Source organism: Lepidothrix coronata, unplaced genomic scaffold (genome assembly GCF_001604755.1).
Source record: "Lepidothrix coronata isolate B3197 unplaced genomic scaffold, Lepidothrix_coronata-1.0 Scaffold103, whole genome shotgun sequence".
Classification (NCBI taxonomy): domain Eukaryota; kingdom Metazoa; phylum Chordata; class Aves; order Passeriformes; family Pipridae; genus Lepidothrix; species Lepidothrix coronata.
In genome coordinates this window covers 2,346,723-2,372,759 of record NW_016690283.1, presented here as the reverse complement: position 1 = coordinate 2,372,759, position 26,037 = coordinate 2,346,723, and the positions used below count along the sequence as shown (strand labels likewise).

Here is a 26,037-nt window from a genome sequence, read left to right as displayed (position 1 = left end):
CTCAGGGGAGAGTGCTGGTTGGCGGAGAGCGGCCGCGACCACGCAGCTGTGCGGGGAGGGGGGCGCGGGGGAGCGGTCGCGTTGGAGACGGCGGGTCCGGCGTTCCGATCCCCCCCTTGCCCCCCCGCAGTGGGGGAGCCCCCGCGCGGCGGTGAGAGGGGCCTGGCGTGTGCGGAGGGTCCTCTCAGAGCGCCTGAGGGGGCCCCGCGGTGCGGGGGTTCGCGGCACCGGCGCCGCCGCTCCCGGGGGCCGTGGGGGCTCCAGGGTGACGCCGGTGGGAGAGGGCACCGCTCCCTCGCTCCCTCCCCCGGCCGAGGCTGAGGTGCGGCCGCTGCCCGCCCCGCGGGGCCGCGCTCGGGCCGCCCGGCCGGAGCCCCGCGCTGCCGGCAGAGCCGGTCCGGCCGCCCGCGGCCTGGGGAGGCAGCGCGGTCGGGGCTCCCTCCATGTTTATTTCCTTCCCCAGGGGGAGACGGGCGGCCCGAGGCTTCCAGCCGGTGGTGCAGGAGCTGGAGGTGGGATGGAGGTAGTGGCGTAAGGACCCCACGCCTGCACCGCCACAATTAGGGAGGAAAGAGGCTGGAATCGCTGGTGGTGCGCGCCTGTGGCTGCTCCCCATGGCAGCTGCGGACCCCCAGGTTCTGGCCTTGGCTGCTCAGGTCACTGAGAGCGGGGAACAGGACATCCCCCTGCTGCTGCTGAAGTTAAAGGGTAATTAATACCTTTCCTAAAATAAAAGGATGGGCTGGCGAGCTATGGACAGTCGTTCTCTCTTCTGCCTCCTTAAATACTGAAGGTTTTTCTGAATATTTCTAGCATGGCTGGAGACTCTGTAAGGTTGACAATGCAGCTTTTCCTGAGAGTGACATTGAGTGGCGTTTGGCTTGGCAACAGTAAGGAGGAGGAGCTGGGGAGCAAATGGACAGGAGTTTTTCCTGCCTCTCAGCTGTCACCCCGATGATGTGAGCCCTTGTCCTGCTGATGTGGGCAGGAATCTTATACTTGGTCAAATCATTTCTCCCAGTGATTTTGGGCAGAGAACCAGAGTGGTCCTCAGTATTCAGTGTTTAAGTCTTAACACAGAAGTGTAATCATGAGCTCCTGTGTGACTCCCCTTCTGCCACACAGCCACTGCTCTTAGGAATGGTTGGAACAAGTCAGGTCCTGTTCTAAATTGGGATGTAATTATAAGGAAGCTATATGTTTCCCAGTGGTTGTGGTTTTATGTGGCTCAGGAAATTCATACAAATGGGCCATATCCCAGGTAATGTATGTTTTGCTACTAAATGTGTAGAGAGAAAATGGTAACCTAAGTTTAGCGATCCTTCCCGATTGTCATATAATCTGACAAATGGTTTGTAGCTGCAGGAGCAAAAAATGCTGACAAAATACTTTATGAAGTTGTTAGCACTCTTACAACTACTTTAATCCTGGCTCTGTGTGCATATACTCTCCTTATGTTTTAGTAAACGAAAAGAAAAATCTTGCACATCAGAATCTTATGCTCATCTTTGTCTCTCTCCTGCTTTCATCTCACAGGAGTTTTAAGTAGCCCTTCCTTGGGATGTGAAGAATCAAAAAAAATTAAGCAAGATATATATGATTATGGTCTTACTCAGTACTGCTTGCTGGTCCTTAGGCAAGACCACTCTCGACTGCGGGGAGGCTGGGCCACTGCTGCCCAGCTAGCAGAGATACTAAGGTAAAAAAAAAAAAAAAAAAAACAAGCTAAGAAGTTTTCTTCTAGTTTTCTTTTGGTCCTTTCATCTTGCTCTTTTTCTTTTCAAGCTGCAATACATTGGCTCCCATCCAGAACAAGGCTCGCTGTTCAGAAAAGGCCAGGGTTAAAGTGCAGGGAGCAGTCAAGAGCGGAGGGGTCAGGCATAGCCTAATTGGTCCTGTTTAATTCATTCACGTTGTGTGTCACTGAGCTGGGTAAACTGTGTGGTGGGAACAGGGTCTGTGTTGGCTTTACCCCTTTTTTTGTGGACAGTACTCATCAGTGCAACAGTTCTTATCCGGTAATTGCTAATTCTGAATTGTAGATATTTAAAAAGGCTTGTTTGCTTAGATTTCATCTTTGACCTGATTGACTCACAGCTTAGCTTGGCTACATTTAAGTGTCTATTTAATATAGCTATTTTAAGTACCTGTTTACTATTTTTAATATAATAGATGACAGGGTTCACATAAACTAGATAACCCCATGTAGTGATATTGTGAGGATGGCATTGTTAAATTTAATTCATAGCTAGTAAATAAGAAAACTTTAAACTCAAATCCACAGTGATCCAATCTCAATTTTAAATGTTAGGAAAAATAATAAATTTTAAATTTTTCTCAAGTTGTATGTGGTTTTGGCTTAACTAGGGAGCAAAATTCTAAGGCACGAAGTAATTAGGCAACCATCTCTTATTTATGCCGTATCTGCAGTATGAATTTTTAATGCAAGGAATTTCAGTAAGAGAATGCAAGATTTATCACTAGAGTAGTGTGATACTTAAATCATCCCCTATAAACTATTTCAGTTTGCACACAATAGTGAAATTTATTCTAGCTGTAAAAATGTCCTTTTGTAACTGGATGAATCTCAGCTTCATGCCTAGAATTTACTTTCCAAGGGCCTTGGTAAACAAAGCTTTACGTTTGTGCATTCCTAAAAAGCTAACAAAGCCTGGATAAAATGTCAGAAAGCAAAATTCGTAAGAAATCATGAAGACTCTTTTGTTGCACTGGTATCTGTGCTGAGTGCAGAACTGAAAAACTTCCCGGTTATAAAACATGCAGTTTCTTGTAAAAAGTCTTCCAGAAACAACCGATGTGTTTGCGGTGAGTAAAATAAGAGCTGAGATCTGAGGAACTGATTTCTAGCCCACATGTCTTCCTCAGCTAGCAAAAGGTTTTAGACAGGGTTGCTGAAGGTTTTGTGATAAATAATAGGGGGTTTTATACATATTTTCATTGCCTGATGTGCACCCCCTTCATATCAGTCTTCCTTTATCAATTTTTTGTCTACTCATCTGTTTTGCCTTTTTTTTTTTTTTCCTTCTTCATGACCATCAGAGCCCTTCCCTAGCATATGGAACAAGCCTGAACAGATCCTTTGAAGTCAAAGGAGAAAGTGCCTTGGATATGTTTTAAGCTGAGAAATGCCATAAGTAGTAGTATGGTCTCCAGCCTGCCAGTGATTCCTCTTCTTTTGGAGGCAGCCACCTTGGAGCCAGTCACAGCAGTGAGCTGTTGTTCAGTGGTGAATTGTCCCATGCCAGTGAAGCATTTCTTCTCTGATGACGTGACATTCATTCAAAGCTGTTCAAACAGGCCTTTGACTATTCAGGTTGATGGTTTTTTCTTCTTTTTTTTTTTTTTTTCCATTTCAGTCATTGTTGTGTAGGACTAGAGATGAAAGAAGATCCTGAGGAATTTTACGAGAAGTTTCTTCCTTCAGCCATAGACAACCTGCTGGTCTTGGGAAAACGCTTGCAGGCGAGATTTATCCGAGCAATCAAGGTATTTAAATTTCATAGTTAAAAGAGCAGAGAACCTCTGTAAGCTTTCCAAGGTCATGTATTGGATAAGTAGAATATTATTCTAGGGACACTGTATTATAAAAAATTATTTTCCAGAAATCACAGTTGTTTTTCTTATGCCTTGGAGCTTTGAAACTGAAATCTGTCATTGGGAAGCATTTGGTCCATGACTTGTGCAAAGCCAGTTTGTTACCATAGGCCTGTTTAGAAAGTTTGTCTACTACTTTTCACAGGTTTTAAAGGTAGAGGGAAGGATTGCAATTATAAGTAGGTTTGAAGAATGAGAGCAGTATAAGGGGGGAGAAAAAGCCTTACAGAAGGCAGCATCCCAGTCACGGTAGCATCTTAATTTTGCATATCATTAGGTCAGCCTTTGTAACCACTCAGTTCCCACTGCTTTTATTCAGCTTTACAAAAAATGGTTTAGGAAGTCTTAAGATTTTAAATCAGAATTGTTGAAGTTTGTTTTGCCATAGAATTTCTGCTGTAAAATTGGCAAAAAAATTCCAAGAATGCTCACTGCTTCTGAACTTACACATTGGGAATGCTAAAGGCAGACTTTTTGAATTTATAAATTTAGACACTTTCTCACATTTCTCTCCCCTCTTTGCAGAGAAGAAGGGCTTACCCAGTTAGGTTCCCTCATGCTTCTGAAGCATTCTGAGTTCTAGAATCAGGAGAAAAAAGCTCAACAAATGAAACCCATGAGTAATTTAAATAACCAACCTCGTGGATTCTGACATTTTCCCGTTTTCCCATATTATCTAATTTTTTGGCTCACTGGCTTCTTGCACTTAGTCAAAGTTTTCCTACAAAGTGTTCTGATAGACACCACAATCAATTCTCAGAAAGCATCAGTAACATCTTTTCTGTTAGTCCAATGCTTGAGAAGTGCATTTGGTTCTTAAGAAGGAAGCACTGTCCTGAAAGACATCCCAGGAGACTCAAGTCTTATCCGCAATATGTAATTTCCCCCACACTTTCTTATTATGTCTCAGCCTACATGCTACTTGAGTCATGCTTGTGGGCAAAGATTTCTTTTGAATGCAAATGCAGTCTTCATTGTAATTAGTACTTTGTCTTTTAAACTTTGTGGTCTCAGAGGTGACTGGGCACCCAGACTTGGTGCTTGCTCAGTGGAATTTTGGAAATCCCACTGTACCAGTGAGGATTTGTAGTTTATTCTGCCCTCATTTGCTTTTTGTACAAGTCTTTGAAGTCAAGGGAAGTACTGAAATAGCTTTCAGAAACTGTCATGTTGCCAAAACACAGAACAGATAACATTACATGTTAACTTATCACTGTTATTTTGTATTTCTCCGTGTCAGTAAGGATCAAATACAGAGTTAAACTTTGACTGACGGCTGGGGTTTACAGCACGGATCTAGGGACTAGGCTTTCCATAGTTTTATTTGTGGAGGCTCAAGTAATGTGGGAGATAGGTTTTATAACAACATTTGTCAGCAATGTAGTACTATCAAAAGCTCCTTTGCAGTCCCCCCTGCCCCAAGATTCTATATTTCCAGTGGCCTGTAGCTCACACCTGGAATACAGACTCTAGACTGTGCATCTGTATGTGCATTCACATGTTAAAACCTAAATTCCTTCTGGTCATGGCAGAGTGCTGGAGCACCTCTTCTGTGAAGAGAGGCTGAGAGAGATGGGAGGTTGTTCAGCATGAAGAAGTCCCTGAGGAGACCTTATATCACCTCCCAGCACCTAAAGGGGCTACAGGAAAGCTGGAGAGGGACTTTTTACAGGGGCATGTAGTGACAGGACAAGGGGTGATGGATGTGACACTGAAAGAGGGAGGTTTACATTAGATATTGGGAAGAAATTATCTACTATCAAGGTGGTAAAACACTGGAACAAGTTGCCCAGAGAAGCTGTGGATGCCCAGTCCCTGAAAGTGTTCAGGGCTCGGTTGGATGGGGCTCTGAGCAACCTGGTCTAGTGGAACGTGTCCCAGCTCATGACAAGGGGGTTGGAACTAGATGATCTTTAAGGTCCATTCCATCCCAACCATTCTGTGATTGATTCTGTGTTTTTTTCCAGTCCAGTGTTATCACAGGCAGGCACATAATGTCTTTATTTGGCAAGGGGATCAAATTTCAACTTAATAGTGGTTTGGTGTTTGCTCCCAGATCTCCAACTATGAAGTGCTTCTAAAGCTTCACCAAACCAGTTTTTTGGGAACCTTTTCCATTTTAACTGTGTCCTTGGCCACTTTGTACCTTTTTTTTTCCCCCTCTTCTTTAATATTAAGTAATGTATTTCCCACTTTGTGGGAAATGTGATGCATTTTTACTGAGCTATTTTTGTCTTCTTATCCTTCCTATGCTATCAAATATTTTTTAAGAAGTAAACAAGACTTCTCTCTCCTTATTACGAATTTTTCACAAATGGGTGCTTTTACGTTTTTAGTATGTTAAGGTCTTATTGACTGATCTCTGACCTCGAAGAACTCACAAGTTGGGGTTTTTTATGACTCATTCCTACAGTTTCACTGACCTCATTTGGGAATTTGGTGGAGTTTTGGTCTCCAAATTCCTGAGGCATACAAAGCTTCCCACTACGTCAAGCTGAAGTCCTAAGTGAAGTGATGCCTTAAGCCCCTAATGTTTTTTTTTTATTTTTCTAATATTGGTAAGCCTTATAAGTTTTAAAAGTAGATTTTAAAAGCAGCAACCCTCCCTCCCTTCTCCCTTTCCCTCTAGCACCCTTAGTTTACACATTCCTTAACCCTCTTACCCCATTCTATGCTCCCTATATCACTCCTACCCCCGAATCCAGTAGGGAAAGGGACAAGGGAGGGAGGGTTGCTGCTTTCAAAATCTACTTATAAAACTTATAAGGCTTACCAATATTAGAAAAATAAAATAAAAAAAACCATTAGGGGCTTAAGGCATCAGAAGATACATACACATGTTTTTACCTACTTCTCTTTTGTTTAGGATAAAGAAAAACAAGATTTTTTACACTGGTTCCAAACAGTAACCAATGCCATCTGCTGGCTGTTCCATGGGCATATTCAACTAGCAGCATGTGGTAAGGGAAATGTCAACCTATAAAACACCTGAACATTTATTTATGGGAAATACATGTATCAAGAATCACTCTTAAGCTAGTATCCACCCAGTCTTCTACATTGAAGTAGATGGTAAATCAGTCTCTTAAAGTATTCAGCTCAACAGCAATATCTAAAATGGAAAAGATCCACTAAAGGGAAATACTCAAGAGTTCCCCTTCTAGTCTTCCAGAGACAAACATTAGAAGTGTCTTCCTTCTAATTCTAAAACTGCAATTTCCCATTGTAATTCTATACCTTTAAAATTAATTTTTTTCCCAATAAGAGACAGTTGGTCTTTTCCTGTGTGTGATTAAAATATGCAGAAATTTGACTAGAGTACATTGCTGGCCCTGAGGAGTGGTTAGAGTTGGAAACAGATTTCTGAAGTTCTTGCCATGCCAGGAAACTTTACAAATACCTAAGAAACTTCACTATACATTTCTGACCAAAATAAGCTTTCAATTAAACCAATGTTAATAATGATGATTTTTAAAAGCAGAATTTGTTTTTCTTTCTAGTACAGAACAAAAACAAAAGGATCATAAGATGTAAAAACACACATGTCAGAAAAATTGCTGACTACGTAGACAGTGATACACTGTCATAAAAAAGATGGTGCTTTAATGACATCAGTGGACTTGGATTAAATAACCTGGTGTAACAAACTGTCAAGGTTGAAGTCCTTATCTTTTTTGGATATTGTTGCCCCAGTGATAATTCTGCTGTTGTAATAAGAAACTGGTACTAGTGTAACATAAAAGGTTTTGAAGCTTTTATTCCATTGCAACATCAGGGCCTGGGGGATATCCAAAGGCAGAAAAAACAGGGTTCATCATGTTTTTTGGATCTTGAAGTAGTTTACGTATTTCAGTAAGTTCCATCCAGTGTAAAAATTATAAATGAGGGAGTTTGTTCCAGAAACAGTATCTGGTTTTACTTGTTATGGCTTGTGTTCCATAATGAAGTTTATTTGGTTTATGGTATTTTCATGTCTGGTTCTGATTGCGTAATTTCTTGTTTGCTTGTTTTTGGTTTTTTTGCAGTACTGCAAAATGATTGCTTCCTGCAGTTGTTAATAACAGATGATGTTGAAACAGCAATTATAATGATGTCTGTTTTACACAATATTTTGAGGATCAATAGGTCAGTTGTTTTCATATAATTATTTTTCTGAATTATAAATTTTAAACTCAATTCATTACCACTTGATAAAATAAATTTTATATATATATTATATATTTAATATATATATTATTCATATACAAGAATTGTTTTGTTTTCTTGTTTGGGTTTTTTTTCCCTAGTCTTTGTTGTAGAAATAAAAAAAAAAGTAAAAAGCTGGAGGTTTTATCTGGTTAAATTGAGAGAATGGGAATTGGTTGATTGAAACAGTAGTACTGCTTGGATCAGGTTGCTGGCCCAGCTAGCTGGGCATGTTGGCTTGCTATATGGCCTGACATATCTAAAAATAATCACTGTTAAAAATCTCATGCTTTTTAATTAACACTTCTGTCCCCCTTCCCCTTTTTTTTCCTTTCTTCTTTTTCAAGTTCTGTCTTCCTTCAAGTTGATAAAGCGACCCTTCACTCTATTTTGGATGAACTTGTTTATAAGCTTTCATCTACCACCAATCCTGCTGTTGGAAGTGCTGCCACAAAACTGCTGTTGGTGGTGGCAAAACTGAGCAAACAGCTCGTGCGGTTACTCACAGCTCGCTACAAAGGTTTGTAAACATACATGGGACCCATGGCTCAGCCTTCTGCAAGGAGTTAAGTCACTGTGAGAATACAAAGATGAAGGTTTCCCATCTTGGTTCAATAACTATCCAGTACAGGTGGAAACTGCAGTTCTGTGTTGCTTTTGGGGCTTTTTTCTCCTTCTCTTCTGTTCATTTTTGTTGTAGTTTAAGATACTGTGCCCCTTTCTGTTTCCTAGATTTATCTTCTTCTGTGGACTCTGCATGTGGTAACTTGTCTTTTAAACCTGTTGTTTGTCACTTCCAGCTTGATGGGCTTTACTTCTTCCTGTTTCCCTGTGCAGGTTGGTTACTGAGGGATCCCAGTAGCAGAGTGTCTGTACTGCCACAGTCAGAGCCCTGTCAGACATCTGCCACTGTGCTTTGAGTTTTACTCAAAGTGAACTTCTGACCCTGGGTGTTACAGGTCTGCTCATCTGATAGATGCTGTTCTGTTATTGAGGAGCTGACTGTCTTTTGATATCCAAGTAATTGGAATGAATTCTTTCCAAGAATTCATGTAATGAGTTTATCATTTTGTCTTGATGCCTTTAGATGAGGAGGCTGCATATGTGTATAATCTGCTCTGTTGTTCATTCTTTAATGAGGTGTCCCATTCAATGTTTCTGTCTCTAGCCTGGCAGGGAGTTCCAGGAAGCCCTTTTGTCCTCTGTCATGCCTGTGGTGAATAAGGAAGAGGCTTTGATGTTTGCCAGGTCTTTTATGTTGTTGGTCAAAACTACTCATGGGCAGCCTCAGTCCTTTCGGGACAAGGACAGTAAAAAATGGGAATAGTAGACAAAAATGTTCAATTCCAATTTTTTACACTTGTGCTGATTACTTATTAGGCAGTACCAGCCAGGAAGATTTCTGGACCAGATGGGCAGCTTTGCTACTGTTTTGCTTGAGAGGCGAGGGCTTCCTTTTGGTTTGAAATGAAATATAATGAGCCTAAGGCTGGTATCACATTGTGGATCCTTGTGAAGCTGTTGTGATGGTCTGATCATCCCAGTTGTAGAATGCTGGCTTGTCTGAAGAGGTGCAAGTCTCCATCAAAAGATGATGCTTTGTTTTACTCTAGAATCACAATATGCCACAGTCATTTAGAAACTCCTCATGTCCCTTCTGTGCATTTTGTCTTTCCACTAAGAAATGAAAAAAAATTGCTTTTTTCCTTTACTTTTTTTTTTAAAGTTAGAATCCTTATGTTAGTTTTCACTCAGATTTGGAATCCTTTAAGATAGTTTGAGGAATAGCAGCAACAAAGAAAGCATCACAGCATTTCCACCATCTGGCCATCTCACTGAAGTCACTTGGCTTCTCAGTGGCTCAGAGCCATTACCAGTGTGAGGTGCTTCAGTGTAAGCTTTGCCAATGGAAGCAGCCTGCCCAAGGTGAGGACATCACCTGAACCCAAGACTAGCACAGTCTTTACATCAGGTTTCCAGGAAGGCCTGGTCTTTTTATCTGCATGGGTTGACACATCTGAGGCAAACGCCAGGTACTCCCTGGCAGTGGCTGGAAGGTGCATCGGCTGTGTAGTCTGTACAGAGACTGGCCAATGGTTGTGTCAGACCCACAGCACTTCTGTGAGGGAGCTGCCTTGTGTAGCCAGACTACTTGCTTTTGTAGGCAGCCTTAGGGCACCAACTAACTCCATTTAGAATCTCACCTGTGTCTCTCCTCAAGTGTTTAACTGTCATAATTTTTTGAAAATGGTGCATAGGGTGCCACAGAGGTGTCATTTCTGTTTGCATGGAGGACTTGGTGCTCCATATCCAGATCCTGTATATGAGTGTTGGAATTCCCTAGTGTATGAATATGCTTACAGTGATTTGAAGATGGAAAAGTTACTTGAATCTGCAGTTCTTCAGGAGGCTATCAAACATGTGCCTGCTTCCTGCCCTCCTTCCTCTTTCCTGCAACTCCCCTCAGAGCTCTTGGGCTCTGGGATTTGTCTGATACAAAGCTTTTAACATGTGTTACTGTGTACTTGCACAGGGAGTGTGTGTGCCTTGTGGGGGGAGCACAAGTGTGATTTTTAGCTACTGCAAACCCAAAAAGCTACTTTGTCTCATGAATTGGATGCACATGTACTCACAGACTGTGTTATGCAGATAAGACATCGAACAATTCCAGTTATAAATAAATAAATTTTATTATGAAAAATACGAAAATAGTGCTAATAACACTCTGCACTTTTGTGGTGCTTTACATTCTTTTAGTACCTTACAATGACTTACTGTTAAGACACTGAAAGTACACTGATAATTTAACTGCCCATTATGTAGACACAATACTTATTCAGACATACAAAATCACTGGATAATACTTCTCTGTGATGGTTGGAGCACCAGATATTCTTTGATAATATTCTGCATTGAAACTCAAAGGTGGCCAATGGTGTTCAGCTCTAGTGTTCCTTTGAACATAGAATCAGATTTTATTTGTTGACTCCAGTTCGTTACTTTGAAATCCTGAAAAGAAACATTCACCTACTGCTATCACATGCTGTTTCTCTTTCCCTTAGGATTAAAAGGGCTTTTAAATAAACAGTGGACTGGCAAAGGATTTGACAGGGAGCTCAATCAGCTCTTGGACATGCTATATTTGGAACAATCCAGTGGAAAAGGAGAAATGCAGGTGATAAAGTTTGATTAGACTTTTTTATGTGAAATCCTAGTTATATGTGATTTGTATATGTTTAGAATGGATTTACTCTATCGCTTCCCTGACACTTCAATTTTTCACTATGGATTTTTAAATTTCATATTTATTATTTTTTTCTTTTTTTTGAAAACATCAAGAAATTGCATAATAATTGGATATGAGACTATGACTCGAGAGATTGGCTTTCTTTGTAGATTCACCATAGATTTCAATACAATCTTAGGGGAAAAAGAATTAATTTTTTTGCTAATCATAAAATAAAAATAACTCTGTCTGAGTTTCTCACATCAGTGTTACAAATTTAGATCTCTGAATTCTAAGCAACGTTCACATAGAATTAAGTCATATAGAGAAAATATGCAGTAAGAACACCACCTGGGCTGTGTTCCCAATAAAAGGGATGATGTGTTTTATGAGCTTCTTAAAAAAATTTTACATGCAGGTTTCTCAGAGACAATACTTTAAAGAAATCAGAGTTGTGTTTGTAGAGATTTGCTTTCATCTGCAACAGAGCAAGGTGGTTTGTGTTTGGGTTGGTTTGTGTTTTTTTTTTTAGTTTGTTTAAGAATAGAATTGATTTTCTTTTTCATGTTTGCATTTCAGTGACTCCTGATCATACTTCAAATGTAACATTTTTCCTGCCGTTAATTCTCCAAACTTATCTTTCTGTCCTCTCTAGAGTAGGTGTTTTGATTGAATCACCATTTGAAATGCCAAGTGCTTCAGGTGTTTTAAAGGCAAATTTCTAACATCGATTATATATATGTTTGTTCTGTAGATTCATTTGTTTGCCACAGAAAGCATCAGTACAGGGGATCAGATGAGCTGCCTTTGGGGCAAATATGGGGTTTGTGATAATAACTGTCTAACAAGACCTTAAATTCCCCAAGCTGTACAAACAGTGAATTCGATGCATTTGAAAACTGGTGGGTTTTAGCCAAATGTTGACATTGTCCAATTATGGAGGCATAATTTTTATGCATAGAAAATATTCTACAGACTGTTTTATTTCAGAAGCAGCATCAAGCAGCATGTATAATCCAGGCTACGTGGAGAGGATTTCAGACAAGGAGAAGGCTGAAAAAGCTACCCCAAGCAGTGACCACATTACAGAGAAGCTTCAGGTAAACACTATGGCTTTGTGAAAAACAATAAGGAGTGGAGTCTAGTAAAAAGGTTTGGGTTGGGTTTTCTCAGTTCACAGACTGACAGGAAAAATTCAGGTCATCTAATTCAATGTCCTGGTTGAAATAGGCCCAGCCTCAAAATAGAATCTGTCTGCTCAGGGCCATATCCAGTTCTGGAGGTCTCCAAGGGTGGAGATCCCACCATTTCACTTGGCCACTTTTCTGGTGCTGGATGATTTGCCTTGTGAAGAATTCTTCCATTACAGCCAGTGGGAATTTCCTTGTTGCACTCCTTACCACTGCCTCCTGTCCTTTTTCTGACCACTTCCATGATCTGGATGTGTCTGCTCTATAACACTTAGGAAATGGAAGACAGAAATTAGATTTGCTTTCCTTTTGGCTAAATAAACCTCACCTGTCCTTGTATATCCTACCTTCCATAGCCCTGATTGTCTCTGTTTGGACAGTGTCTATCCCTCCCTTTTGTCAGTATCTTGTCTGCCACTGGGGGTCCCAGCAGAGTGTGACCAGTATTGCAGATATGCCCTCGAGAGTGCTGAGTAAAGCCAAATAATCATCTTTGATTGCTGCCTCTGCTTGTGCTAGTGCAGCCCAGTATGCCCTGCAAGGGCATGCTCCTGGCTCGTGTTCAGCCTGTAATCCCACCAGGAACCCCAGGTCCTTTTCATTGGAGCTGCTGCCCAGGTAGTCAGTGCCCAGCTTGTACTGATTCATGAGGTTGTTTGGTACCAGGTGTAGAACTTCCCATTTAAACTTCATGTGGTTTCTGTTGACCCATTTTATGTGTTTGTGGAGGTTTCTCTGAGTGCCAGCCCTGCCCTGCATGGGAGATTGTGATGACAGCTTTGATAAAGTCAAGGACAATGACATCCAGTGCTCTCCCCTCATCTGCAGAGCCAGTCATCTCATCACAGAATGCGATCTAGCTGGTCAAACATGATTTGCCTGTGATAAATCTGTGCTCGCTATTCCCATTCACCTTCCCATCCTTGCTGGAAATACCTTCCCTGAGAGTTTGTTTCCATATCGCAGGCCCTGAGTTTGGGCTGACCAAGTATTCCTTCATCTTGAAGATGGCTTTTTCCAGTCAGCTGTTATTTCTAAAACATAAAGGTAATGTAATGCCAATATGAGCTGTTTCACTACAGATTCTTTTAGCAGAAACATCCAAACAATGTGCTTTTCCAGCAGTACCAAACTGCCACTTCTGGTGCCAAAATCTCCAACTGTCCCTTTCCCAGCTGCCAGACTTCTCCATGAAAAAACTTACTTCTGTGATGCTTTTATGTTTCCTATGTAAAAATTTGTGGCATATGGAAAACTGAAAGTGTGGCACACTGTAGCATGGGATTGCACTAAATAGCACTAGAAGATGATGTACTGGTGGTAGAACAGTTAACTGATTCACGGTTAACTTGACACAAAATTGCACTGTAAATTATATGTGAAGCTGTCCCAGAGTTTCCACATGCCAGAGTGCTGCAGAAACAAAAGCCCATAGTGCTTGCTCAGTATGGTGATTGCAAGACCTTGTTCTTCATTAATTTTTGAAATCTTTGACTCTTGGAAGTGGAGTAGTTTCAGTGACCTAGATAGTATCCTCTGCCTTGGAGCAGCACAGAAGAATGAAGCTGTGTAAATAATGCTTGTCTCACTTGAAGTAAGATTTCAGCAGTAATGTTAGCACATGTTAGGCTAACTCTTTTGAGAAATTTAGTGTGAATTTAATATAGGTTAATGGATCTAAATCAGGTTCAGACTCTACACCAGGTTTTTTTCAAACTTTTTTTTTACCCGTTGAGCATTGCCATGTCAAAACTATACCAAGATATGAATGTCAAATTACATTGCATTGTGACCAAGGTGATAGAAAACAGTTATGATTTGTTGTTGTCTAGATTGGCATTAAGAAGATATTGGATTATCTGAGGTGTACTCTTTAACTTTTGGAAGATTTGCAGGGGCACATTGTGTGTTTGTTGAGGGCCACTAGTCACTGCAGCTTTTGTACTGAAACACCAAGAATGACACCTTGTTGCTCCTTTTTACTCCACCATACACTTCAAGCCAATATTCCTGCTCTCATCAGGCACCTTGCAAGCCTGCAAGCCAAACTCATAGCCCAGGAAATTTGGATGTTGGGCCAAGACATAACATGGTAAAGCAGAAGGGAAAGTGTGACAAGGCTATCAGCAATCAACAAGCTGCTTGACTGCCTTGTGTCGTATTTTCAATATTGCAAGCATTAGTGTGTGCCTCTTAAGTAGTTCTTGAATCATTTAAGTGGACTTTTGAAAGTGTTTAATATTGAGAGGAATGGAAAATTATTAATATCCTTAAAGTTGTGTGTTCATGGCTCAGTCAGTCCCAGTGTACTGAGCAAATACAGTAACTGTGCAGCTCCAGTGTTGGTTTTCTTCTGTCTGGGTCAAAACTGCTGCTAGCATTATGCTGAAAAATAGTGTTTGGAATACTGCAAGCATGACTTTGGAAGAACCTTCAAGAGGACTTTTTAATTTTTAACAGTCAAGTTCTGGTTATATTCACAGATTTATTTTAGAACAAGTGTGGTTAAATACTGCAGAGGCTTAAACTCCAAACTTGGCTCACCTGCAGCTGCAGTGGAAGATTTAAACTCTGCAAGTTATAAACTTCTGAAACTATGGTTTCAGAAATGTCTCCCCAGTGAATATTAGAGCCTGTAATCTGTCCTTGAAGTTAGTTCACTGTTATGTAGCTAGTTGTAAGACTCTTAAAATGGCAAGAATTTGTGTTAGTTATGCAGGAAAAATGAAACCATTTTATATATATAAAGAGATGATCAGAGCAAGGCTGATCTCTGCCATGAACTGCTGAAGGAAGCTTGGATCTTACTCTGTGTATGTTTTACTTCTGTTCAGAGGCATTTCCCTGTCACAGTGTGCTCTTATGCAAGCAAATGCATCTTTTCATTAGGAGGAACAGAGAATGAAGAAGAGCATGTGTTTTGCAGACTACATGGGAAAGAATCAGTATCAAAGAAACATTTAAATACCTGACAGACACTATTGGTAGTTTCACAAAGGTGCATCTGAAAAGTTCATTAAATATTCTTGTAGTTTTCAACCTAATGAGGCTGATAAAAATCTATGGGGAAAATATTAATAGTTTTATCAAGAAAATGCCATCAAAAGTCCTGTTTGATGCTGTAACTTCATTTACTGTAGAAATATAATATTTGGATTAAAACATTAATTTCCTGGATTAAAAATGTAAATATTTACAGCTCTAATTTGCAGAAATGCATGGGCTGAAAACCTCTTGTTTCCTTGAAACCATTGTGATATAATCACATGTATCATGATCTGTTTCTGTAGGTTGGTGTGTGGGCACACTTCAAGTCTTTGTTACAGTTGTAGAGGGATTATGGTGTGTCAGGTTGTGGTGGAGGGTTTTCAGTTAGGGTCAGATCTTTAAATCCAGAGCATCTCTTTTACACGACAGCTTCCATCCCATCTTTCCCCACCCAGTTATGGAGACTGAGAGAAAGTATGGTTGGTGGAAAAGTTGCACCTCAATTTACACTAGTGATGAGAAACACACAATTATCTCAACAGTAGTGTGAGTCTAAAGATATGACATGCAGCAATACCAAAATTACTGTACATTAGTTCTAGTCTACTGGCTTTTTTTTCTCCTTTCAGGCATCCCTTGTACCTGTGCTCCGTCCATTGGTTTTCTTTCCTAACGCTTAAAGCACTTCTTTCGATGTCCCTGGAAAAGTGCTCGAGGAGAGCAGAACTCAGGGCTGTGGGCCCAGTTGGGGTACTCAGGTTCTGAGTGGGCAAGTGATTTTGCTGCAGTAGGAACAGAGAAGTCACATTGTTACCTCGTTTTGGGGTAAACTCGTAAAGTCTCAGGCATTAAGCTACTAATGAGGTCGGATCCATTGGGATGAGAAGGGGCAGTGAAGGGGAGTCCTAGCTCACACCTCCTCTTTCATACTTCACAGAGACCATGTTGAAGTGGTCTCAGTAATTATTAGTATTGATACATTAATATATCCAGTATTTATGTATTAGTCTCTGTATTGATGTGTTAGTATATATATAATTGATGTACAGGCTATTTTTAGCTTAAACACTCCAGGGCCAGTTGCAGAGTTTTCAGTTGTCTCATCTGTGAAACATCTGCTGAGTCTTTTCCAGTGCCAGACACAGCAGGGCAACATCTTAACATCAAATCTAGTGCAGATCAGGAAGAATTTGCAAGAAAATTCTTTCCTAGTGTTCTGTTAACAAAGTTGATGGCAAAAATGTCAGTCTGTATTTCCTGGAGAAAAAAATCGCTCCAGATTTAAGAAGTGAGGCTTGACAGCCAACATTCTGATCTACTCCTGCAGTCAGTAGAAAAATAGTAGTATGTATTATAAGAAGCAGGTGCCATGCATGCTGATGGATGGACTGGAAAAGGTGCATACTGGAGCAGATGGCTAATGTTGCTTTACTTCTTCCCCAGATGATGGAAACAAAATTATTTTTCCAGTTTGTGCTGGCTGTGAATGTCCCACATGGAGCATTGCTCCTTTCAGGGTCCTTAGAACTTTATCCTAACTAAAATTTTATCCTTTGATTTCATAGGCTCAGAGTTTTTTGTGGGTATAAGAGATTTGTGGCTAATTTGAAGGGGACTTTTCGTTGCTTGGTGTGGTTCTGCAGCCAACAGCTGGGGTAGCAGATTATTTTGTGGATTTCCTTTCTCAGCGCTGGACTATTTAACACAAAGAGAAAGAGAGGTACTTTAAAGAAATGTACAGCTTAAGGTAATTGTTCATGTACTTATGTATTGCAGAGCTAAACGGGAACAGGAGCTGCAACACTTAGCAAAACAGAAGGAAGATGAGGCTCTAAAACTGCAAATGCAACTTCAGAGACAGAGAGCCATGAGACTCTTCCATGAACGACAGCTGGCCTTACTGGAAAGAGTCCATGCCAGTATGATTTATATTAAACTATAGCAGAAGATTAAACTATCTGGGACTCCTCCAGTTTTCCCCAAATATATGTCCTAATCTTGCATGTCTGTTTGCACTGTAGTCTTACTGTCTCTTCTCCTGACCCAATTATCTGAAAGAGAACATGCTAATTCCCCCAGGGCTCAGTAACTACTGATCAAGATCTGCTGCCTTCAGAATGGTGCAGGAGAAAGGGAGAGCCCGTTTTCTTGTGTTACAAAGCTCCATTGCAGCTACAAGTCTGCAAGACATGACCCACAGCTAGTGGACCTTGGGGAAGAGGGTTTTTTAACTGAGAGCACCCAAGCTGCTTTGGTACTGTCTAGTTTGAGGATTAACAATGTAAATTGTTAAGAGATCCTAACCCACAGTCTTGTAACTGGATTTTTGTTATATTTGTAGGTCAGGTAAATAAATACATGGAGGAAATGGAGGATAAATCAGCATTAACTATCCAGAGATTCTGGCGAGGGTATAGAGCAAGAAGAATTTTTCATCAACAGAAACAATCTCTTAAGGAGTATAAAGCAGCTGTCATTATTCAGAGAACAGTAAGTATATATACTTTTGTTCTAGCATTAGATAGGACTGAGTGGATTATTGTGATGCCTCACAAAACTGTTTATTGTCTTACTGTCAATGTAGCCATAAGTTATCAAAAAATTACTCAGCAGATGATAGTCTAGAGCCACAAGTTGCCTAGAAGGGTTAAACCTTGCCTAGGTTACAAATCCTAATACAGTTTTGTAACTTAAATGTAAGAGCTGCTACTTCAAAACCTAAGGTTGGAATGTCACCACACTACAGATGAGTCAGTGACTTATTGTGAGTGTTGTTACTTACTATTTAGTGTTCATGCTGACCTTGTATGTTGTCTTTTCAGCTGCATTTAGGCTTTAACAATGCATTATGGAAATATTTTTCTTTCACTGATTGATTACAAACAAAGTGAGAAGACAAACTTCTTGTCTGTGATTGTCATATTCTCATATGTTCTTTACAAAGGCTTGTAAATTCTTGGAAAAACGAAGAAGGAGGAGACCTCTCTCTCCTTGGAAAGAACCCAAGGGACTGACTGATGAGCAGAGACTAGCTTTGCAGCAGAAGGTGGATGACTACATCAAATTGCATCCGGTCTGTTTCTTAGTCATTTCATAATTTGCATTAATGATGCAACATAAAATACTCTAGGGATGAAATAAATTCAGCATCATAAATTCTGATCAAGATAATCCATGTGAGGTATGTGTGTGTTAACTCTGCTTGTTTGACTGCAAGGCAGCAGGATATTGGGGATTTTAACCATTAATCTAATAAAAAGTGTCAAAGCAAACTGTAATTGGAAAATTTATATATTTGATGCAGGATAACTTCGGAGATAGTTGCAGGGGAAGCAAAATTATTAAGTTAACAATTAAGAACAGCATTTGCATTCCTTGTTTAGGCATTATTCTACCCCCGGAAGATTTAAAAAACTAACTCCTAATGGTAACAAACTGTTACTTTCCTTCAGGCTTCCCAAATGTCAGAAGAAATGAGTAAAGAATTACATATGCGGGCTCAGGAAAAGCTGGCACAGTTCCTGTTGAGGAGCAGGCTGGATCAGAGAGCAGCACAGAGGAGAGAGACATTACTGGCTCAGGTCAACACTGATGTGGAGCTGCTAATGAGTATGTGACTGCCTGTGATCATAGTTTTGATTACCATTTGGATTAAACCAATTTAGATGGAAAATTAGAGTGAGCAGTGGTAAAGCCTCATTTCAAAACTGAAAGATCTTTCTTCCTTTGCCATATGCCTTATCTTGAGATTCAGGCTTTGTTAAAGATTATCCAAGTGTTGCTGTAGGTTAAATACACCTGCTTTTCAAGGAGTATCTTATTCTTCTACAAGCAATGGGCCTGTAAAAGGCATTAAAATTTCTAAAAAGGGAATCTCACACAACCTATTCCTCTACATTTGTTTTGCTTTGTTTTGTTTTCTTGTGTTGTAAGTAAGCTGCTGGTTGAAGTCCTCTAACCCCTTCCAGATAAGGATGGAAATCTTTGAGCTATGAATTCCAAATCAAGTTTTCATTTTCTCTGACCTGGCTTTATGTGAAACAGAATTCACTAATGTGATATCTTAATTCCAGACAAGTGGCCCAAAGTGAAGGAGCAAGAGTAGCAAACTGCAGCCACCAGAGAGCACCCAAGCCGGGTAGAATTCAGCACGTTACTGAATTCCATTATTTAGTCTGTCATGTGCTGTGTCACTGCAGCTCGTTGCTCCCTGAGCAGGCAAATCAGCAACACACTCTTACACTGTGCTGGGTCCCCTAGGCAGGGAATTCTCAGTGCTGCTGTGCCAGAGCAGTGGAAACACCCTGCTGATGTCACCCTGTGCCAGGAGCACTGATCCAGCAGTAGTGACCAGGAGATCCTCTTAGGTCATACTTACCCAAGAAGTCATTTTGGTGGATGCCACCACTGCACCTAAAAGAAGTAGTCCTGCTTTCCCCCTTCTTCTTTCTACCCCGTTATGTATTTATTTTTTTGGATTAGCCTTTATTTGGATCACCTCTCCAATCAGATTTATCATGCAGTCATAAAATTGCAATGCCAGCATGGGGAAAGGGATGACCTAGGACAGTGGGAAGTGGGAGGGTAGTGCTCCTCTTTTTGTTTGAAATACTCATAAAGCCACAAACAAAATATAAAAAACTTTTCTCCTTGTTTTTACAGATGCTCCAGGGTTAGCAGAGACCACAGAAAAAGACATTGGTGTCTTTGTGAGTCGATCAGTCCCTGTAGCTACCAAGGCAAGACAATCCCACAACACTATGCTGAAATACACTCGCTGGCCATGGTGGAAAAAGCTTGGAGATGAGTTTATGGAGGATGATGTAATTCCTGACGAGGCCCTAAATACAGAACTGGAAACTCTCTTTATTGGTGGAAGAAAATCTTTATAGGTAACAAGCTGAAGAATTCCATATTGAACCAGACTCATACCTTGTACTATGCACTTACTTTTGTGTGTTTTTAAGGAAGGAAAACATTTGAAAAAGACTGAAAAAAACCCTCATTTTAGTGTATTTTACTTATCTTGGAAAGAATCCCTTCCTGTACATCAACAGTTGGATCCTATTGATCTTGTTGCAAATAGGATTTAAATACTATAGTTGTAAATGTAGTTGTAAATATTTTGTAATTTGTATCACTTTAAAGGTAAGTTTATAAACTTTGTCTTTTCAGTTCTTATTCACACTGGGATGCATAAAAAATCAGGACATTGGAAAAGCCTGGGCTTTTATAGAAAAACATTTTTATCAAGTCATGTGCTTTGAAATAAAGATGGGTTCAGAACAAAACAAGACACCAATACAAAATCAAACAAGCACGAGGTAGACTGGGTGCTTTCTCTGTATTCCTCCCAGGCTACCTGTCCTTGCTTCCACCTTCTGTAAGCTCCCTTTTATTTGAGTTTGTGCAGGAGTTTCATTTTCATCCATGAAGGCCTCCTGGTGTTTTTTGTCTGACTTCCTTTTTGTTGGGATGCGTTGCTCCTGAGCTTGGAGAAGAAGGTGATCCTTGAATATTAACCAGCTTTCTTGGGCTCATCTTCCCTCCAGGGCTTTATTCCATGGTACTCTACCATGCAGGTCCCTCAAGAGGTCAGTCTGCTCTCCTAAAGTCCAGGGTAGTGAGCTTGCTGTGCACCCCCCTTGCCAGCCTTAGGATCTTGAAATCCACCATTTCATGGTCACTGCAGCCAAGGCTGCCCATGAGATCCATTTCTTACCAGCCCCTCCTTGTTTGGTGAGAAGAAGCTACAGCACTACACCTCTCCTTGTTGTCTCCTCTATCTCTTGGAGAAGGAAGTTATCATCAATGCATTCAGGAACCTCCTGGATTGCTTGTCCCCTGCTGTGTTGTCCCTCTAACAGGTATCGAGGTGGTTTAAGCACCCCATGAGGACCAGGGCTTGTGAATGTGAGGCTGTTTCTATCTGTCTGGTTTTCCTCTTGGGGCAGCCTGTGGCAGACACCACTGTAATGTCCCTGCCATCCCTTTAATCCTGACCCATAAACTCCGTCAGCTCCTCATCCATCTCCAGAGCTCCATGCACTCCAACTGGTCATTGACATAGAAGGCAACAACTCCACCTTGTCTCCCATGCCTGTCCTTCCCAGGGAGCCTGTAATCCTTCCATTCCAAGAGTCCAGTCAGAGAAGCCATCCCTCCCTTCTCTGTGGTGTCAATAAGGTCACAGCCCTGCAGGTGTGTATATCGCTATATGTATATCTCTAACTCCTCTTGTTTATTCCCCATGCTGTGTGCATTTGCACGGGGGCATTCCAGTTGGATCCCTGATGAGACCAACTTCCTGGCTGGAGTGGCTGCAATTCCTTTATGCTGCTCTTCAGGTGCTCTTCTGCCCACTTGTGATCCCTCTCCAGACTCTAGGCTTCTCTTGCTGGCTCTGGCATCAAGCTGGGATGGATGGAGGTTCCTCTCCCCTGGCAACTGTAGTTTAAAGCCCTCTTCACCAGCTGGGCAAGCCTTCGACTGAAGATGCTCTGCCAGATGGACCCATGAGCCCTCAGCAGCCCATGTTCCTTGGGGCTCACAGGTCACCAGCGCTCCCTTGGGCTGCCTTTTTCCTTTAAAAGCCTGCAGTTCTTCCCACAGCCAATGCAGTGTACGGGAGCATGGGCACAGTCCAAACTCTTATGTGGGATTGTAGCCTCGGTGTGACCATCTGGCTCTGTCTTAAACCATGAAGAAGTTGTTTAATCCAGAAAGGTCTCCAGCCCAGGGCCTCTGCAGTCACTGTGGCCCAGAAGACAGTAAACCACCTCCAGTAGGATCCTGCCTATGGGTGTGCCCAGAACAAGAACTCGAGGCTGCACTAGTGCCACAGGTACCTGCACTATTTTTCAGGTAAAAGGCACAGAGATTCTTAAAAATTAGATCTTACCTCACTGCAGAGGAGGAAAAAGTGCAGTGATTTCTGTTGGTTTTATGTGGGCAGCAATATTGTTTCAGTATGTTTGTTTTCCATTCTCTCTAGATGGCTTTGAGTTTTAATTTCAGTGGAGATGAATGGAAAACAAATAAATAGAAATAGTGGGCAGAAGCCCAAGCCCGTTCAGTTGCAGCTGATACGTTGAAATTAATAACTGGACAGCTGCCAGGAGGAAGAGCTGGGCTCTGATAATTTTTTGAAAAGAACTGTGATTTGGAATGCACTTGAATTGGCTCATGATTCCTTTCTTGGAGAGTTAAATGGTGGAACAATCCATTAGGTATTTGCTAGGGCACTCGCATGTGTCTGTTGAGTTACATTTTGTTCTGCACAACTCTCTTGTTAGTTTTAAGCCGTGCCCATAACAGGACAGGTGCCCTACAACCACAGGGCAGTCACCAAGTACTCCAGGGGGTGGAAACTGTCCCCCAGCAGCTTCCAAGCTCTGACACTGGAAAAGGCCCAGCATCTCTGGATGGGTGCACTGCAGCAGGCCAGCTGTTCCCTCCTAAATACCTGAGTCCTCTGTATACATCACTGTCCCCTCTGCCCCAAACTATTTTGACAGAACAGCCACTGCTATTCTAATCACCTCCTTAGAGCAGGGAGATGGTCGCCAAGGGGCTTTGCTGAATGTATCTTACAAAAAGACCTGACCCCCCATGGCCAGTGTTAAATACAAAGTGAATTAGAGAGCCATCTTACCAAATAGACATTTATTGTAATGCCCTCTGCCACTCACTGCCATTGGAGTGGATAATGAAGTCCCATTTTAGAATGTGCAGTTTGCTAGATAATGAGGGGTTTTAAGTGAACAGAGAGCCTAGTAGAAGGTGCTGTCTTGCTGAAGGAAATAAAGTTGCTGATCCAGCAGCCCGAACTCCTCTGCCTCACCACTGCCTTGACAAAAATGCCTTGTTTTACTTTGTGCTTGCCACCAGGATATTGCAGTCACCTCCATTTTACAGACCAGGGAAACAGAGGCACAAGAGCCACGAGGGAACGTGCCTATGGCCATATGTAACTGTATAACCTGTCACTTGTTCCTGTTACTGTTCCGGGCAGAACAAGCCAGAACGGAGCCACTACATGCTGAGGCAGAGCTGGGAGATGTTCTCAAATGCCAGTTGCTGTGGCCAGCTTGGAGTCTGAGCCCAGCAAAAGAGATCTCCAGGCTCCTTTGCTGGGAGGAATTTGGCATAGCTTGATTCATGCTCTTTTCAAGTCCTGCACCACGTGCACCATAGGCAGGACGTATTGCTAGCATTTTATTTCACTGCAGCTCTTTCTGGAATAAAATACTCCTACCTGAATAACAGGAACAGGTATAGACAGCTGAACAGAAGCCATCTCCAGCTTGCTATGAGGTGAACAATCCTCTCTGGGTTATACAGTCACCCAAAAAAAAAAAAAGACTGTAGGAGAGACTGTGAACTGAGATGGGACTAGTCCTGCTCCCACTTCCCTGTGTGCCACAGGCATGCCCTGAAAATTTGGAGCTGTTACTTGGAGATAAACATGCAGCACAGGTGGTCAAGCCAAGTAGGAAAAAGGGGCAGAGTTCGGTTGTGCCCAGCAGGTCTGGGCTGTGCCCCTGTGGGTAGTGAGCAGGCCTTCCCCAGTAGGCTGAAGACAGACCCTGGTCACCCAGGGGAAGTGTGGGAGTGCCCTCCACACCAGTGGAGTGACACACCTGGGGGCACCTGTGATGAGGGGAGGGGCAGAGGCGGAACTGGAGCTGCTCAGGCAGTGTCACTCAGGTCCTTAAATACTGATGGCTGTCTCAGCTGGCCTGTGGGGGCGATTCAGCTGAATTGCAGGTTTCTGTTGCTGTGATAAATTGGACCAATTTGTCATGTGGTTTTGTTTCTTCCCTCCCTTAAGTAAAGCTATACAGGAGTGTTATTGCTACAGCTTCAGCAGCAGCAGACAATCTGGAAAACAAAATCCTCTGGTGGATATGGATAAAATGGAAGGGACAGTGACTGTTCTTCTGCCAAAGGTGCCACCAAAGTCATGGAGCTGGAAGAAGGCAGCAAAGGAACAAAACAAACAAAGAATTACTCAGCCCTTTCAGAGAGAGAGACAAGGTGGTATCCTCTGCTGGCTCCTGAAATTGAGGAAAATTCCTGTTTATGCAGACAGAGGTTTTTTTCAGCTGTAGCTGTAACTGGACTCTGCAAACAACAGGATGCTCATCTCCAGCAGAGACACAGGCATGCGCTCAAGACTGTGCTGCTGAGTCCAAGGGCGTCTCCTGGCCTTTCAGACTGGCTGTAATAGGAGCTCTGAGCTGAGGACAGGAGATAACCCTGATGCTATTTCACCCCTTGCCTCTGAGCCTTCTACGGCCGATTTCCATGCGAGCAGAATCCGGTACAAACATCTGCTCTCCACTGCAGAGTATCACGTATATCGAGTATAGGAAGGAACAAAAGCTTTCTCCAAGTAGCGGAATCAGGGCTATTTATAAATTATCCTTCATCATAAAAGGAGGCAGCCCTTTGCAGGGGGAGCTGCAAAGACTATTGCAAAACAGGCCTCCAAGTTCTCCTTATCATCCTTCTTTACAGCACAATAGCACCAGGTCATCCTCTAGGCATCCTTGTGTACAGCGAAGAACCCTTTAATAGATTGTTTACTACATGAGTGATATAAGGGTCCAGATTGACCAAGGGGAACTGAAGGACAGGTGCCTCCCATCCCCTCTCGCCTGCTCTCCCTGAAGGTAGGGCTGGGTTTACTCCAGGTGCTGTCTTGGGACAGAATGACAAAGTCTGGCAAGTGAGGACCAAGATCAGGACACCGCAGCTCTGGCAATTTTTCCCAGTTGTGCTGGAGAACTCCTCTGTGACCTTGAGCACATATTGTTTCTGTCTTTTCTTCTCTCAGATGAGGCTTACTGTTGCATTTGTAATTTAAGAGCCTTCAGTAGAGGATGCTGTGAGACCAGTGCCACTGAAATCCCATTCTACTAAACTGAAATGGGAGTTTGACAGGCCCTGGAAAGAAAAAGTATTTGTATAATCAGATGTTGAGCACACAGAAAGAGCTCAAGGTTGCCATGCTATTTATTTCTCTCCACATTCAACTTTTCTCTGCAGAATTTAGTTCTTCTCTAATTACATCCTCAAACAGAAGCAATGTTATTACCTGTGCTGGATCTCTTAATAAAACCTATGAATACAAGCTATTCTGATCTTCTTTTAACATGTCTCACCAATACAGAACCTGCCTGTTCAGAACGAGATGAACACACACACACATACAAGTCGGGTAACAAGACCCAAATAGAGTGAGCTGGGCCTCACTCTAGCATTACACAATAGAGCCAGTGAACTGCAGGACTTAATCCTAGAAACAATCAAAGCAACCATTAATTTGCTGAGTCCTTACTGACTGAAAGGTAAGAGGCGTTCAAGCTGTTGCTGTTATCCGTAAAATGAATGGTCAATTAAAATAGTTGCAAATGCAGGATACAACTCATTCCTATGCCCAGGAACAGGGATAAATGCAGGCATTACCACTGCCTTGGCTTTATTCTCAGAGCAGCTCCCCTGTTTCCTGCGAGACTGCCCGTCACGTGTAAGAGCCTGTGGAGGCTGATGCAGGAAGATAGTCAGGAAAGTCACCAGAGCCGTGCGCGCTAAAGGACAAAAGAACGCGCGATCTGTGGCCGGAGATAGGGACTCCCGAGGTGGCCAGTCTAAAGGAAAGCTACTGGACATGGAAAATGAGGGATCCCAAGCACTGTAAGAAGAAGCTGGGGGCTCACCCAAGCCCAGCTCGGCACTGCCCGGCACGCTGGGGAAGGAGGGGCGCAGGGCTGGGGAGAAGGGCGGGCGCCCAGAGCCGAGCGCCCTAAAGCCGAGCCTGCGGGGCCG

General features: G+C 42.2%; 1 protein-coding gene across 4 annotated transcripts; it reads left to right on the top strand.

The window, feature by feature from the left end:
• Positions 1-174: 174 nt before the first annotated feature.
• Positions 175-24,701, top strand: IQCB1 (IQ motif containing B1). 4 transcript variants are annotated; one of them, XM_017823560.1, is made up of 15 exons: positions 175-322; positions 464-708; positions 1,537-1,699; positions 3,378-3,507; positions 6,482-6,575; positions 7,641-7,740; positions 8,148-8,320; positions 10,863-10,975; positions 12,002-12,126; positions 16,981-17,123; positions 17,546-17,694; positions 18,149-18,277; positions 18,657-18,813; positions 19,867-20,096; positions 24,038-24,701. In XM_017823560.1, exons 2-14 carry the CDS (start codon positions 615-617, stop codon positions 20,094-20,096), a joined length of 1,800 nt encoding a protein of 599 aa, XP_017679049.1. In that variant the 5' UTR covers positions 175-322; positions 464-614; the 3' UTR covers positions 24,038-24,701. The 4 variants fall into 4 exon arrangements, with proteins under 4 accessions (XP_017679049.1, XP_017679046.1, XP_017679050.1 ...); XM_017823557.1 differs by lacking the exon at positions 24,038-24,701 and having other exon boundaries at positions 176-322; positions 19,867-20,485; XM_017823561.1 differs by lacking the exon at positions 24,038-24,701 and having other exon boundaries at positions 177-322; positions 12,017-12,126; positions 19,867-20,485.
• The last annotated feature ends 1,336 nt before the right edge of the window (positions 24,702-26,037 follow it).

Coding starts and splice junctions, on each gene's coding strand:
- IQCB1 (XM_017823560.1), top strand. CDS start 615: ATGGCAGCTGCGGACCCCCAGGTTCTGGCCTTGGCTGCTCAGGTCACT. Junction 709..1,536: donor GCTGCTGCTGAAGTTAAAGG/GTAATTAATACC, acceptor TTCATCTCACAG/GAGTTTTAAGTAGCCCTTCC. Junction 3,508..6,481: donor GATTTATCCGAGCAATCAAG/GTATTTAAATTT, acceptor TCTTTTGTTTAG/GATAAAGAAAAACAAGATTT.